The 17,506-nt window shown below is 37.9% G+C and overlaps 1 protein-coding gene across 14 annotated transcripts in view; it reads left to right on the top strand.

Annotated features, from left to right (window-relative positions):
- Window positions 1-17,506, top strand: part of magi2a (membrane associated guanylate kinase, WW and PDZ domain containing 2a) — a 356,011-nt gene that overhangs the window by 256,222 nt on the left and 82,283 nt on the right. For 9 of the 14 annotated variants that reach the window (XR_013548786.1, XM_078419737.1, XM_078419736.1 and 6 more), the window contains exons 8-11: window positions 15,279-15,336; window positions 15,798-15,919; window positions 16,264-16,389; window positions 16,799-16,981. Coding sequence is in view for 13 of the 14 variants with exons in the window: in XM_078419737.1 (XP_078275863.1) it covers window positions 15,279-15,336; window positions 15,798-15,919; window positions 16,264-16,389; window positions 16,799-16,981 (489 nt within the window). In the remaining variant the exon portion in view is untranslated. The remainder of the gene's footprint in view (window positions 1-15,278; window positions 15,337-15,797; window positions 15,920-16,263; window positions 16,390-16,798; window positions 16,982-17,506) is intronic. The other 5 variants (XM_078419740.1, XM_078419739.1, XM_078419738.1 and 2 more) reach the window with 1 other exon arrangement.

Below are 17,506 nucleotides of genomic sequence, written 5' to 3'. Positions count from 1 at the left end.
AATGATTAAGGAGTATCTTTTTTACTAGAGAAAGCTTTGCTTCAAAAGAAAGTTAAATTTGTGTGTTTAAAAAAACCTTGAAAACAATTATAGGACAGTGTACATAATTGGAAGATTTATTTTGCTCAAGCTGTGCTTAATGAACATTTACTCACTTGGCAGAAGCTACTTCCAGATTGCTGTGATATATTACACCAAATATGTAGTAATATGGTTAGTACTTACGTGAGAAAGGTATGACAAAAACATTTATTTAAGTTCCCCTGAGAAGCTACAGAAGCTCAAGTTCAGCATGCTAAGAGATTACTGTGGCTGTTCTCCAAGTTTGGTCCATGGTAACACTCCTTCAAAAGAACCTCTGCTTGACAGTCACTGCACCATCAAATGTGGACCCTGCATCTTATTTGGCAAGTGGACTGTTTATATTATGAAGTGTGTCAAATGAGAGCATTGACAGGTGTTCTTTGCCAGGGTTAATAAAGGTTGCAGCTTCCTTTTATTCATTTAATGTTTTTATTCATTTAGTTTGGATTCAAAACTGGCTTTCACATGGAAGACAGCGTGGGGGAAGGGTGTTTTTCTATCTGTAGGTTTGTGACCTGTGGTGTTCTGCAGGGACTTTGCTGGGACCTCTGTTGTTTGTGATAAATATAAAGGACTTGGATGTAAATGTAGATGGATTGGGTTGTGAGTAAGTTTGCAGATGACACCAAAAGTGGTAGGGTGCGGACAGTGAGAAAGGCTGTCAATGGAATCAACGGGATATAGATTCGTTACAGCTATGGCAGAGCAATGGCCGATGGAGTTTAATCCAAGTAAGTGTAAGGTGTTGCATTCTGGGATGCCGAATGTAAGGGGAAGGTTATAGGAACTCGTTCAGATATATCAGAGAATGTTGACAACATAAGTTTAGGTAATGTAGGAAGACGTGAATGTGCAATATGCATATTGACATAGATCTGTTAATCTGAATGGCATGCGCCATTGTTGCAATATTCTGAATGCATGTAGGATTTCCTTGATTATTTATATTACATCTACAACTACAAAAGGTCTAGCTTCCTTGAAGCTAAAGTGCTTGCTATTTTTGAAACCTGTTTTTGGATGTAATTATTATTTTCCAGACTATTTAGAGGTGCTCTTTGAATTCAAAATTATACAGTTCAGTGGAATAGCATCAATAAAATAAAACATTGGCATTAGACATGCATAACCTTTTTCATACTAATGCCTCATGTGAAGCTGCAGAGTACATTGTGTCAAAAGTTTCATTATTGTAGAAAATGTTTTTTTTAGTTCAGCTCCATTGAACTAATCTCCAGGAAAATATTTCTTTATCCTTCTATTAGCAATATTTGTTCAGTGAAAATGGCACCTTGCTCATTTTATACTTTCTGGGTACCTTTATAGGCAGATTGACTTCTAACTATTAAAGTTACTTGACATGTGTAGTACTGGAAAAACAAATTCGTTTTTTTAAATCTGGATTTATTTGTACAATAAGTTGCAAATATGATCAGACCATTCCTTAAATAGTTTCTTCAGAAACTAGTAGTATAAATAAAATTATGATTGAGGGAGAGAGCATGTAGGCCAAGCAGTATGTCGGGTATGAATGGGTCACACAAAACAGGTGCACAACTTTTGATGTGGAAGTCCTGCAGTTTGTGTCAGGATTCATCCTCCAACAAAAGCTGCACTATTTTCTCCACTATAATCAAATAAAATTGATGCCATTATGAACATTTCCAATGTTAAGCCTGACAGAAAATTCACTGAAAATTGTCCTGTTTGTTGTGCGAGTTGCATGTGATTTATTAGTGGCAAATGTTTTCAGTTGTGGGAGAGTCTAGAACCAGAGGGCACAGCGTTGGAATAAAAGGACGTACCTTTAGAATGGAGGAGGAAGTTCTTCAGCCAGAGTATAGTGAATCTGTGGAATTCTATCAATCAGAGATTGATAGGGTCGTGATTAGTAAGGGCATCAAAGGTTAGGCGAAGAAGGCAGAAGAATGTTGAGGGAAATATAGATAGAATGATGGAGCAGACTCAATAGACCGAACGGCCTAATTCTGCTTGAACTTTTGTATTTTGTAGCCAGAAACGTGATGGATCTTTGTGTTGTGCCTAGGTGAGGTCTGTGCATGATTTTATCAGATTGTATGCAAAAACAAAGAATTTCACTGTACCAAGGTACATGTGACACTAAATTATCGTTGAATCATTTTGAATTTATAAAATATCACAGAAGTAGTTTTGCCAACATAATGGCTTAAATTTTGCAGTCAATAGTAAAGAAAACAGCCCTAAAATAACAATCCTACTGACATGGATTCCCCTTTCCCAAAGACATTTGTTGCTAAGTGATTCTCTGATATTGAGTCGTGTTAATAAGCCCTCGAGCAGCCAGTTACATCACAGCAATTCAGAACACAATCTCTAATAAATATTTTTAATATTTCAGCTGGCATCAGATCTCCAGTTCATTCCTCACTTTCATGTTGAATTGTTCAAGGACAGAAGTCATGATAAAGTTGACTATGGGTTGCTGGCTATTACATTTCTCAATAGGTATACCAGCTTGTGACCAGCATAGTCTCTTCAAAGAGTAACTGAATATATCTAGCATGGCAAAACTATGTGTTCTGTGTAAAAATAACATGCATCCATGCAGATTTACCTGATTAATGCTTTGGAGCATTAAACAATGACTCCACAAAAGAAACAAAATAGACAGATATTAAAATCTATTTTTTGCAATGAGTCGAGCCATGCGTTTTCCAATGGGGATAAACATAAAGTGCTGGATTAACAGTGGATCAGGCAGCATCTCTGCAGAAAAAGGGTAGGTGATATTTTGGGTTGAGACCCTTCTTCAGACAAAGTAGGGGTGGGGCAGTAGGAAGAGCACTTTATGCCAATGCTTTGTGTCTATTTTTGATATAAACCAGTATCTGCAGTTCGTTGTTTCTACATTTTGCAATGGGGAGTGAAAATTGAGAGGACATTATGAAGGCGTAAGAAGAGAGAGAGAATCAAATGAAATAAACAATCTATGCTTTGTCTATTTTTGCAATACTGATAGATATGGGGGGGACAAGATTTTGGATTTGTGTTGATGAAAGAAAGAAAATAGACATCCAAATCAGAATGTTGTGTGATTTGGAATAGAATTTGAAAGGTGAAATCTTTCCATGCATTTGCTGCTCTCTTTCTACTGAAGTAATATAAACATCTTGTTGGTAATATGGAATGTGGCTTTGGTTAGCACAGAGCTGGAGATAGTGGACTGTTTTCAAGTGTTCTCTCCAAAGCTTGTTCAAACTTGAACTTAAGAGTTTTCAAGAGATAATGATATATAATAGATGGTTCCTGTACTGCAAAATCACAGTTGATTCAATTATAAAATGTAGGCATCAATCAATTAAATCAATTCAATACAACATATAATACATATAACAAAATAATAACACATAATCCTCCGAAATTTCCGCCACCTCCAACGGGATCCCACCACTAGCCACATTTTCCCATCTCCACCCTTTCCACCTTCCGCAGAGACCGTTCCCTCCGCAACTCCCTGGTTCACTCATCCCACCCAAATCACCCCCTCCCCAGGTACCTTCCCCTGCAACTGCAGAAGATGCAACACCTGTCGCTATACCTCCTCCCTCGACTCTGTCCAAGGACCGCGACAATCCTTTCAGGTTAGGCAGAGGTTCACTTGCGCCACCTCCAACCTCATCTACTGTATCCGTTGTTCAAGATGTGGACTCTAATACATCAGCGAGACCAAACGCAGACTGGGCAATCGTTTTGTGGAACACCTTTGCTCAACCCGCATGAACCAACCTGATCTCCCGGTTTCTGGACACTTTAATTCTCCTTCCCATTCCTACACAGACCTTTCTGTCTTCGGTCTCCTCCATTGTCAGAGTGAGGATAAATGCAAATTGGAGGAACAGCATCTCATATTTCGCTTGGGCAGCTTACAGCCCAGTGGTATGAATATTGATTTCTCTCACTTCAGGTAGCCCCGGCATTCCCTCTCTCTCTATCCCTCCCCCACCCAAGTCGCACTAGCTTCTCATTTTCACCCTACAAACAGCTTACAATGGCCTTTTTCCTTTATCATCGTTACTTTTTTTGCATATCTTTCATTCATTGTTCTTTATCTCTACATCACCTTCTATACTTCTTGTTTCCCTTATCCCTAACCAGTCTGAAGAAGGGTCTCGACCCGAAACGTCACCCATTCCTTCTGTCCAGAGATGCTGCCTGTCCCGCTGAGTTACTCCAGCTTTTTGTGTCTATCTTCGGCTTAAACCAGCATCTGCAGTTCCTTCTTACACAAAACAATTCTATACTTGGCTTGTAAAGTGTGACAGTAGAAATTTGATTATTATTACATTAACGTATTCCATATATCAAATCCATTACCTCTGTAATAATATTAAACAGATGTAACAAAACTGCACTAATATATAATGCACATATTAATGATCACCTTCTCATCCCCTGTGATAGGGGCTGCAGTCATGATAAAAGGTGTAAACCAATTATCCACATCCCTCACCTTCCCCCCACCCCCATGCCATGTGAGAAGGGATCAGGGAATGGGGTCAATACATATTTAATGGAGAAAACACATCCCCAACCCCCAAGGCCTGCTTCATTCACATGCTTAAATCTAGCTGCTTGAATCCAATTAGGAACCTGATTTAATTTTAACAGCTGTGATTTAGTATTCTCATGGCTTGAGAAATTTAGTGATGAAAGAGAGGTAGAAGCTGCAGGCTCATATGTAAAAAGATCCTCATGTGCCAGGCAAATGCTATCTTTATTTTAGCAGTTTTTATTCATTAGAACCAATATTTGATAAATTCCTTAAGACAAACATAATTTTGACTGTAAACACAATGTTTATTTTGTTATTTTTAAAGCAATACTATATCTTTTCAATTGGTTTACAACTGGGATTCTGCATTGATCAAATGGCTCTAAGTACAATCACCTTGGAATTGGATTTCTTCACTGTAAAAAGCCTTACTCTCCAGTCCCCTTTTTTTCCATGAGTAAATTGCATTAACAATCAATTCTGGTTGAAATTGCATCAGTTATAAAATTAGACTGGGCACTTCTGATTGCAATCCAGTCTCATGTGCTAGTGCATTTTCCTAGTGTTTGATATGATCTTTTATGCACATTCAAGCCTGTTCTGACACAACCACCATTATGGAACACATGTAGAGGAATTAGCGAGGTATTTTCTTTGTTTACTTATAATTTACATTCTGTTGATATCAGGACATATCCAGATTTGATTACAAACTGCTATCAAAGTCCATAGAATACACTTAAACTACAAGTGAATTAATTTGACAGCATTTAGCTGCTAAGCTACTAATTCAGGAAGTGCCAATACATCAGTACTGTGGCTTTCAGAATAGGTGTTGCAGATAACTCAATAAGGATGTGAGCCAAATGTCCATCAATGAAGATGCACAGATTGTACCTGGATCTCTGATGGGCATTGCCAACAAGGCTCAGGGCTTCAAAGGCAGTTTCTAGCATTTCATGAGATGACATTCAGCCGTGCTCTTGTGCTGTATTATTATGAAATCCTCTGTGAAAGTCAGACTTGCAACATCAAAGCCACTGATCTCTGCAACATTTGATAGTTTGCTGCTCACCGGGAAGACTTTGTGCTTTGACCAGCTGAAGAATATTGATGTAACCGATTCAATTGTTAGGCACTTAAGATATATTGATCAGATTGGCATGTGGTGAACAGAAAGATACATTGAAGAGCTATCATTCAAGATATGAAGCTCTTACAGAAAGAGGTGAAAAAACCCTCATAGAATTCCACTTTAAAGCTATTGAACTAATTTAACCAGGCAGATACACACTGAGAAAAGGTGATGAATTCTCAGTAATAGAAGGATCATGTCTCACTTTGGTCTCAACAATTGAATATGATTGCTATATTCTTGTGGTGTCCTGCTCAAAGAGTTATTTCTGACAACGGTTATTTCATATGCCACCTGAAGGCCGATGTCCAGCAGAGAACCCAGACCTAAAGAATTGACTGTGGACACAGAAAGCACAGGAGGATCAGTGACTTGCTGACATCCAGGATATGCATGGCTTCTTCAGTGCTTCAGCCATTTGCAGCCTGCATTCAAGACCCCACTCCATTACAGTCAAGAAAGAGGGGTTTAATTCATCAGAGAAGTAGAGACAGACAGTCAGCATCAAAGATCTCAACTGTGACTGTTCTTGACATGAATGCTCTTGATTCCATATCTCAGAAACCTATTTGAGCTAGCCTTGGCACCATACTGACTGACAAGTTCAAAACACCATATCCCAACCAAAATAAACAAGGCCTCGGGGGGGGGGGGTAGACGGTATTTCCATTGAAATTTTCAAAGCTTTGCGGTGATGAGCTTCAGACAAAATCTGCACTATCGTTTCCCATCGGGGACCTCAGAGATCTTGTAGTTGTTATTATACCATCAAGACAGGAGTCAAGTCCAATTGAGGCCACTGACAACAAGTCTCCCTGCTGGTTGGCACAGAGAATGTTACTGCCTGGGTCTTTCTGAACCAGCTTCTCTCAGTGGTCAAAGAGCTGCTCCCAGATTCACATCTAGAGGAATGGTGGGCATGATCACATGCCAAGAAAAATTCAAGGAGCAGCAGCATCTAAAATATATGCCTTTGACCTTGCCAAATTATTTTCCTTCATTTTCTTTTACTATAGGAAGGATGTGATACCGTAGGAAGGATGTGATACCGTAGGAAGGATGTGATTTAGTTAGAGAGGGTACAGAAAAGATTCACAAGTATGTTCCCGGTCTGGAGTTACAAAGAGAGGCTGTATTCCCTGGAGGGAAGGAAACTGAGGTGATCTTACAGAGGTTTATAAAATTAAGAGGGACACAGAGATGGTCAGTCTTTTTTCCAGGATTTGGAAGCATTGAAAGTAGTAATTATTGCAAGAGCATTTAAATGAAAACTGGATAAATTGAATTCACAAGAGACTGCATATGTTGGAATCTTGAGCAAAAAACTGATTATGGAGGAACTCCATCTGTGGAGAAAAATGAACAGATGGTTTTTCCGGTCAGCACCCTTCTTCAAGGCTGAAGGAGACGGCAAATAACTCGTAGAAAGAGTCAAGGGGAAGGGATGGGGAAAGAGTTGGCAAATGATAGATGGATCCAGGTAGGAAAGATTTGATAGGCAGATGAATCCGATAGGGAGAGAAAGGTGGAGTTGGTCACAATAGTTGTATCCCCTCTAGTCCAGTCTTGAAGAAGAATAAATTGATGTTGAAGTTTGGGTCAGTTTCGGCACTTTTAGGTTTTTGGGCTTGCCATGTGGTCTCCAAACAAATCACATTTTAACCTTGTTTTAGTAACTAGCTAGCTGACCTGCTGGAAGTAATAATGTCCCACGCTCTTCTTCCTGACAACAGCTTGAAACCGAGAAAGAGCTGAAAAGTAACTAACCTACTAGTTATTTATTTCCTGGAGGTATTTGCCACGAGCATGACATTAATCATAGGAGGCTCTACATCTAAACGTATGCAGGAAGACAGCTACCTTTCCTCTATTCTGATAGGGAAAATCACAGGCCCATGAAAATAATTACCATACTCGCGACCTTTATATAATTGGTTTATAGGTAAATGTTATCAATGTGTTCTATGTGAATTATAATAGTTGCAGTGTTATCTTTTGTATCCACCTGAAACATAATATAGATATATTTGCAAATTCAACATAGCATTGCCTCACTAAAATATTACTTTGGATAACATTCTGTGTTATTTATCAGGATTTCGGAGCTCTGATCTTCCAACATAGAACAGAGCCTGTGCAGGCATTGAGGAAAGTTTAAGCAGTTGGAAGTATAGGATTATGGAGAGAAAATGGAAAGTAGATTAATTTTGAATTCTTGCTCACAGCACATATTTGTGTGCCTCTGTTTCAATCTGAACAAACCCTTCTATTATAGCTCTAAGTTTGATTCACTGTGTTTCTCTTTATCCATTTTGTTTATGTTTATTGATAACTAGTTAGCACTTTTACTTCTAAATATGCAAATGAAGATAACAATTGAAGCAGAAATATCCATGTGCATTTTATTTTAAAAGGATTAAATCAGCAAATAAGTGTCCCCTGTTAATAATTTTTGTTTAATTTGACAGTTGCAAAAGCTTTTACAAATCAAATCCTTAAAGTCCTGTAACTGAAAAGAAAATTCTTAAATGAACAAAATTACATATATTGGATTGTAAGTGGCACCACACATGAAGGGCAGATTCCTATAAAATTTTAAATCTTTTTATTATGTGGGAATAATTCTCCAACTATTCTGCTCTGGTAGCTTTTCTTTGTGTATTCAGTATGCTGTCTTTCTATGTCTAAGTAGTTGTATGTATCTCTGTTGCCTACATCATTTTTCAAGAGGGTAACATACAAAAAGAACAGAACCGGTTAGAAATGTTTTGTAGATAACAAACAATACATTTGTATATTGTCAAACGAATTTCAGGACAGAAAAAAGTGTAGTGTATTAAATGTCTTATTTCATTGGATAGCATTGCTATTTTCTAATTAATTTTCTCTTTATTTTATGTTCTTGCCATCAAACTTTAATTCAAGGATTGGATTTGCCCAGATAAATAATTTTGTTCTAGTGACTGAGACCTACACATTGGAACTATGGTTTAGTACAATGTTCAAGTAGTAATCTATTAACAACTTGATCATGCATGGTCCAACTCTGAGAAATTACCAACTATTTCAAATAGCATGATGATAGAATGTGGATATCACTGGCGAGGCAAGCATTAATTCCCATCCTTAATTCCACTTGACAAGAAGACTTCAAACAGCTTTGTTGAACAGAGCAGCATTTTTTGGTTTTAAGCAGCACATTTCACAACATTGACCCAGCGATGATGAAAGAAGTGTTATCTTTTCAAGTCATGATGAAACATAGACACAAGGAGCTGCAGATGCTGGTTTACAAAAAAAGACACAAAGTGCTGGAGTAAACCGATGAGTTATCTAGAGACAGTGGGCACCTGTAATAGAGAGTGTGTACCTTTAGGGTGGTGATTAGGGCTGCTTTGATCGAGACGGTGATGAGATTCTTGAGTGCTGTTGCAGTTCCTCTTATCCAACCAGGTAGAGATTGCCCCACTGCACTCCTGACATGTAACTTATAGACGGTGGAAAGACATTAGGAAGTCAGAAATTAAGATGCCATAGAATACCTATCCTTTGCCCTGCATGTGTAGCCCTGGTATTTATATTACTGGTTCAATTAACAAAATAGGGAGGGCCATAAAAGGGACAGGAAATAGCTCTGGCAGATAATATTAAGGAAAATCCAAAGATACATTAAGTACATTAACGGACAGATGATAACTAAAGAGAGAATAGTGCTCCTCAGAAACCAAAATGGTCATCTCTGTGGAGTTACAGAAGATGGGCAAGGTCCTCAATGAGTATTTCTGCTTTATTTTTACTGTGGAGAAAGACATGAAGACTGGGGAACTTGGGACAGTTAATGGAGGTTTCTTGAGAACAGTCCGTACTATGGTCAAGGAGGTGCTGGACATCCGAAAGAGTAAGATGGTAGATAAATTTCCTAGGCCTGATCAGATATATTTGTGGACACTGAAGGACTCCAGAGAAGAAATTGTAGGAGCCCTGGCTGAAATATATGAATCATCATTAGACAAGGGTGAGGTGCTGGAAGATGGAGGATGGCTAATGTTGTGCCTCTATTTGAAAAGCACAACAAGGAAAAGCCTGTGAACTATAGACCAATCTGTGATAGGCAAGTTATTGGAGAGGATTCTGAGGGATAAGATATATGCATTTAGATTGATAAATATTAAATGCAGAATTAATGACAAAATATACGTTGTATTTTCATTGACAGTTCAGGGTTCACTGGGATTAGTATAGACTTCCAATATAAATTTTGAATATTTCTGATCTTGTGTTTGTTATATTCATATCTTCATGACATCATTATCCAAGGTCTATCATTCATTTCCAAGCTATTTTAAATAATATTTTACTGGAAATTTTAATGTGAAGAATGTTCGTGCAATTATTGCAAGTTATGATTTGAAAAGTAATTTAAAATATTTGGAGATTTGGCTGCTGAGCATTGTTTATCAACACCTGCCCAGCATTTATGAAATTGCTCAACACACAATTCTCTTAGCAAATGCTTACCTACTCCTGGCAATGTCAAGTAGTGCTTCCAGATTGCCATGAAATATATTGTGGCTATGTTTAGCGAGCCTTTGGTGAGAAAAAATAATATATATTTTCTAGACATACAAATATTGATCCCAGGGTAATGATTTCTTTCAATGTGTATGGGTTTAATCAAAATAATGAAATATATTTTTCTGTTATCAAATTCACAATTCGAGTTAAGAGAGAGGAAAATCTATATTTGTTAATAAGTTTACAGAACATGTACCAAAAGTAAATGTTTACAAAATAATCTAATTCTCTGCAATTAATAGTGAAATTTATTTATGAATTGTTGAAAATGTAATCCATCTGCTTACCTCCTTTGAGTCACTTTGTACTCATGGTTGCACTCGAAAATTTAAAGTTATTTTATGCCAAGTGGTGTTCTAAAATATAAATACCAAAGGAACGTAAGACTTCTGCCCCCTCACTGACACACAGGGCATGGTAATGGTGCCACAGCTCAATTACTGGACTAGTAATTCAGAGTCCTGGGCTAACAATGGTTCAGTGGTGCTTTAAAACATGTGCAAAGTGCAAACGTGCGGTGAAATTCTTTTACAAACAGTCCAGTAGAGTATTGCCATACCTAAGCACATTCCTGATTAACAAGAGTCTGAAGAACGGTCTCGACCCAAAACGTCACCAATTCCTTCTCTCCAGAGATGCTGCCTGTCCCACTGAGTTACTCCAGCATTTTGTGTCTACCTTCCTGATTAATAAATTGGACAGAAATACTGATTCCTCATGCAAGAGGTGCCATGTTTCGACACCATTTTTAATGTCCAGTCCACGCACTAAGTATTATGAGCGGTGCCCATTCCAATCCCCAGGCTGTTGCAGGCAGCCATCCCTTCGATGTGTGGATTGATCAGTGAACGACCCTTGTTCCCTAGGGTCGCCTCCCGCAACCGACTTTGAAGACGTAGTGGACAGACACTGGCTCCTCCTCTTTTCCAACCAGCCTTGGTTCTCGCCGGTCGCATCCGTCATCGTTGCCGCTCCATCTTTCCCGTCTCTGGTCTTCGGGGGATGAGCAGGGACCGGCTTGGCAGCTTCCTACGCAGCCCGTGGTTACTGTGTTCTACGAGCAGGGGCTGACTCGATGGGCTTCCCCTTCCAGGCTGCGATCCGCTGGATCCTACAAGCAGGGGTCGGCTCGGTGGCTACTCCCTGCAGGCCGCATCCACCGGGCTTTGCATTCGGCCGCGGGATACCGGCTCAGTGGCGACTACCTGTATGCCATGGTGTTCTGGTAGCTTCTATCTTGCACAATCTGGGGGCCTTACATCGATCCTCACCATTGCAGATAATGATGTGTATTTTTGTTTAAGAATCAATAGTAATGAAACTATCAACGCCAATTGATTCACTAATGCCCCTTGCTTCCCTGGTTTGCAGGTGATTTCAGACCCATGAATGTGGTTGACTCTTGCATGCCATCTCAAATGGTCTATAAGACGACCAGTTCAAGAATAGTTAGGGATGGTCAATAAATGCTGATATGCCACTGATGTTCAGATCCTGGAGAAAAAAAATGAGTACCAAAATCAAAGTTTATAATTTAAGGCATGTTGATGTTTTAATTCAATGGACTGACTGTCTAAAAGAAGTATTTTAGAACTGATATTGTAATGGGTTGAAGGTAGACACAAAATGCTGGAGTAACTCAGCGGGTCAGGCAGCATCTCAGGAGAGAAGGAATGGGTGACATTTCGGGTCGAGACCCTTCTTCAATGGGTTGAAATATTTTGTTGAACCACTTTCTTTTGTTTCAGCATCTCTACAAAAAATGAGTGTTAACGATAGAATTTCATTCTGGTCAATAAGTACAAGAAACATCATTCAATGACTATTTAAAATGTGTATGACTGAACCCTAATTGGTGCTGAAATAATGTAAAATTAGAATATTGCTGCAGCTCTAAGATGTCTAAATTAAAATTTAATACAAAGTTTGTCATAGAATACAGATCTAAAATTTCTGGATCTGGAATTGAACTTCTCAGTTTTCACTAACTGTGAAAGGTACACGCCAAATGACTGTAGATGGTATCAGCATATTAATTAAAAACTGTTTAAAAGTGCACCTATCTTCATAAAGTGAATTTGCTCCTAACATGATACACTTTGTGAGGGGTATTCTGTTGAATGACATCTGAATGATCATTTAAATAAATTTAAATTATTAAATTTTGTAAAAGTAGAGAATTTGGAATAGAATGGAATAGGTCTGTTTCGTGCTGCAAAGGATAATGGAGGTAATGTAAGATTTGAAATATAATAAGTGAAACAAAAACAGGCAAGTTTGCAATTAGACCAGCACACTGATGTCGCAATGGAACTTTCCAAGATTATAATAACTTGTATTATTTTATTTCTTTGGGACACTTATATTATTGAATTGTTCTAAGTGATGAATAATGAACTGCAATAATATTGTTTAAATGAAGTGAATGTCAGAAGTTGTAATAGACATGAAGATTATATGGGAGAGAACAGATAAGCATGAAATAATTAGGGAAATTGAATTGAATGGTTACTCTGAGAAGTGACATTAATTCAATGGGCTTAAGTCATGAGAAATATGAAATTATATTTAAGAATTCAAGCAATGTATTAAAATTAAAAATTAAGTAACAAGGTAGAATTTTCTCTGTGGTCCTTGAGATATTTACATTTGTAAAGGAAACATCAAGAATAAAAGGTAGAATTAACTTGGCAAAAGTATGACGTAGCTAGTTGTTTTCATACGAGTCTATTCATCCCTTTGCACTAATGTACCTTGCTGCTTTGTCGCTCTGTCCCAATTGATGTGATATTTAAATATTTAATTTACCCACACAGAGAACTGTTACATTAAACATTTAAAACTTGATACTTCGGCTTTAATAGTAAGGAAAGAATGTATGGGCGAATCTGACATTTCTCTCAGTTACCAGTAATTTCTATTGCTGTCATCTTATTTACACAATATATTCACCTGAAGCATTTGAGATTGGCAGGAAATTTACTGTAGAGAGACATTGTCAAAATGAATGTATTGAGGGGCATAGTTTTCTCTTTCCAGTTACATACCACTGAAAAATACATTCTATGCATACTATACAAATATGCCTTCATCAGTCAGAGAATTGAGTATAGAAGGTGGGAGGTCATGGTGCAGTTGTATAAGACAACTGAGACCGCATTTAAGCTATTGTGTTCAGTTCTGGGCACTATGTTATAGGAAAGATATTGTCAAGCTTGAAAGGGTTCAGAAAAGATTTACAAGGATGTTGCCAGGACTAGTGTGTGTGAGCTATAGGGAGGGGTTGAGTAGGCTGGGTCTCTATTCCTTGGAGCCCGGTGGATGAGGGGTGATCTTATAGAGGTGTACAAAATCATGAGAGGAATAGATCGGGAAGATGCACAGAGTCTCTTGCCCAGAGTAGCGGAATCGAGGACCAGAGGACATAGGTTCAAGGCGAAGGGGAAACGATTTAATAGGAATCCGAGGGGTAACTTTTTCACACAAAGGGTGGTGGGTGTATGGAATGAGTTGTCAGAGGAGGTAGTTGAGGCTGGGACTATCCTATCATTTAAGAAACAGACAGGTACATGAATAGGACAGGTTTGGAAGGATATGGACCAAGCGCAGGCTAGTGGGACTCGTGGAGCTGGGACATGTTGGCAAGTTGGGCCAAAGACCTGTTTCCGCACTGACTCTACTGTGTTTAAAGTTGGGCAGATATTTATTCTGATATGCACTTCATTTAATACATTTCATTTACACAAGGATTTAGAAATCCCCGCAATATGAAAGAAAGTAAAATTAAATTTTGTAGTTAACAGATTTCATATCAAACTGATTGCTGTCATCTTAAGTCTCCTGGACCGTGCATTAAAAGGCAATTATTTTGCACTATTGAGAAACTACGGATATTTTAAAATGTTAGTGATTTTACATGTAAACAATGTTTCACAAAGCTTATCACCTAAATAAGATGATGTATTTGCAAAATCATGTAAATTTGGGAAGCAAGATTGCTCTGCCTTGAACACCCAACCCACCTGTGAACCCACCCAGCTGAGGTTCTTACTGATTCTTTAAGAAGTCACAGATCATCAAAAACACAAATACTTAGATGTGTTTCCTCATCTTGCATTTTTCTCATAATCCAGGACAATATACAAGAAGTAATTTGATAGCGGATTCCTGAACATTTCCAGCATCCAATCTTTAATAAATCATTATGAAATGGTTCTTTTTATTCTATCACCTTAACATCAGTTTTCCTCTGTACCTTCTTTATAATCATTAAATCCCAAATAAACTATTCCACATGCTCATTCTTGACTATATAGCCTCCCAATTGTGAAATCCAGATTCAACACACAATATTCTGAGTATAAAGAAGGGTCTCGACCCAAAACGTCACCCACTCCTTCTCTCCAGAGATGCTGCCTCTCCCGCTGAGTTACTCCAGCTTTTTGTGTCTATCTTCAGTTTAAACCAGCTTCTGCAGTTCCTTCTTCCACACAATATTCTATACTGATGAAGCATGAAGACAGGCCCTTTGGCCCAATTTGTCCACACCGACCAACATGTTCCAACTACACTAGTCCCACCTGCCTGCTTTTGGTCCATATCCCTCTAAACCGAGTACCTGCTCAAGTTCTTCCTCAAGATCTTAAAACAGCAGAATGCCTGAATTCCTTTCAGTCTTTCCTTCCATTGACAATCTACAAGTTCTTAAAAGTTTGGACAATCTACAAGTTTGTATCCCTCAGAATTGCTTCTTGCTTTTCCTGAGTAATCTATTCCCAACCTTGATTAGATCCTCTATTAGGAACCTTGACACTGCATCTAAAAATTCTAAAATTTATATATTAAATCAGATAACTTGGTTTCAATGAAAGATGACAGATAATAATCTACACGTAAATCAGTGTTTCTTGTCAATGCATGTTTTGATAAGTAATTATTTTCCTATTTCAGAATTACCATATGGTTGGGAGAAAATAGATGATCCAATATATGGCACCTATTATGTTGAGTAAGTTTGCTGAATTAATAGTTTTTTTTAATTGATAAATCTCTGTAAGAACTTTTCATATTGCTCCCAAAGTGACTGCATGTACGTGTCAATGATTACTCATTCAATGTTCAGCTTCTCATTTTGCTTTTGTTTTTTTTTCAATGAAGTGAATTGTCATGTGAATTGTTTCATTTTGAGACTTTTGTAATTGTAAATAGTTATTATGAAATGATGAGCTTTGCGGAATAAATAATGTGTTCTCTTTTTGAGCTAAGACTATATGACATACATACTTATTGGCACCTTTTATGACGTGAAGACAATATAATAAGAATGCCTTTGTTTTTTGTCACCTCTCACTGTCCCTTGGATTTTTTTCTTCTTGCATACTTTCTATTTTTGATTACTCTTATTTCAATGCTTTTTTTTGCGCCATTCTTCTGCTCTTGCTATTTTCTTTTTTCCATATGACGCTTTAGTCACATAAATCGAAAAACCCAGTTTGAAAATCCTGTGCTCGAGGCAAAGAAGAGGTTGCAGCAGCAACATCCAATGCATCAGGATCTAATGCCCTACCTTATGCCAGCTCCAGGTTTTCGAGGTAATATTGTTATGTAAATGCAATAAAATATAGAATGTTATAATCTTTGTTATTCTATGTGTGGCATTTCTTACATGTTAAAGTATATTATTGTTATTGTACCTTTAAAAATATTTAAAGGTGTTTCAATATTTTGGGACTAATGCATAAAGCAAATATAATATTATTAAAGCAACAATGATAGCAGAATTGAAGCTGTAGCTACAAACTGGGACATTGGAATTGCTGAAAATTAATGTTCTTTTGAATTAAGTAGCATGGAACTATCAATATTCTATAGAGTATAATCATTATTCATAAGATCAAGGCCTAAGAATGAGGGTTTTTCTCCTTTATAACTGTAGAAGGCTCATCATCAACATTACCTAGACCCAAACATACCTGCCCAGGCTCTCTGCCTCAGCGGTCGCGCAGTACGAATGACCTGTCTCAGTATCGGAGTGACCGTGCTGGAATGTACAGGCTGTATGGTATGTCAAAGTGCAACTTCACAGTCAAGCTGCACTGTTGTAAAGCAGACATTTGTAGTGGGGAATTCTACATCACAGCTCATTATTTGTTGTCAAAGGAACTGGAAGTGAAATGTGGTTTTCTGTAGCCTGCTTACAGTATGCTTACAGTATTTGTTTTTAACTCTTTCCTTTTCATATTATTTTAAGAGCAGATTTTCTAATCAAAGATGAAGAGAAATTTAATCAGGCATCCTTTTGTATCAATTATTATAAAATTAATAACCCCATTTTAATTTTACAGATTTTGGTTTTTAAAAGGGTTAAAAACAAAAACCATACACTCTCAGAGCCTTTAGCACTGTGATGGCACAAGACTTGTAAGGTTTTTTTTATAATGTGATTGTTTTTGTTTGCATTATGAACATAGAGAAGCCACTATTCACTCGAGATGTTTCACAACTGAAGGGAACATTTCTTACAACTTCACTAAAAAAGAGCAGCATGGGATTTGGATTCACCATCATTGGTGGTGATGAGCCTGATGAGTTTCTGCAAGTGAAAAGTGTGATACCAGAAGGGCCGGCTGCAGTGGATAGCAAAATGGAAATGGGTGAGTGAGTCACAAATGTACAGATGTTATCAACTTTGGTTACAGAGATTAGACAGTTGGCGCGGAGGTGCAGCGGTAGAGGTGCTGCCTTACAGCACCAGAGATCCGGGTTCGATCCTGACTACGGGTGCTTGTCTGTATGGAGTTTGTACTTTCTCTCCATGACCTGTATGGGTTTTCTCCGAGATCTTTGGTTTCCTCCCACACTCCAAAGACATGCAGGTTTGTAGGTTAATTGGCTTGGTATAAATGTAAATTGTTCCTAGTGTGTGTAGGATAGTGCTAATGTGCGGGGATCGCTGGTCAGCATAGACTCGGTGGGCTAAAGGACCAGTTTCCGCGATATACCTCTAAAATAAAGTAAAAGAGATTATTTTTGTAACTTAACCCATAGCTGCATGAACAGCAAGGAGCTCCTTCCATCCTGTGGAGTAAAGTTAATCTCTGTATCTGTACTTTTAATTTTTATACATAAAGTTAAATGACCTTTCCCATCGCTGGTAACTCTCTGCGTCATTTTGGACT

This window comes from Rhinoraja longicauda, chromosome 23 (genome assembly GCF_053455715.1).
Source record: "Rhinoraja longicauda isolate Sanriku21f chromosome 23, sRhiLon1.1, whole genome shotgun sequence".
NCBI lineage: Eukaryota > Metazoa > Chordata > Chondrichthyes > Rajiformes > Arhynchobatidae > Rhinoraja > Rhinoraja longicauda.
The sequence above is the reverse complement of the archived record's forward strand: the minus strand, read 5'-3'. Positions and strand labels throughout refer to the sequence as shown.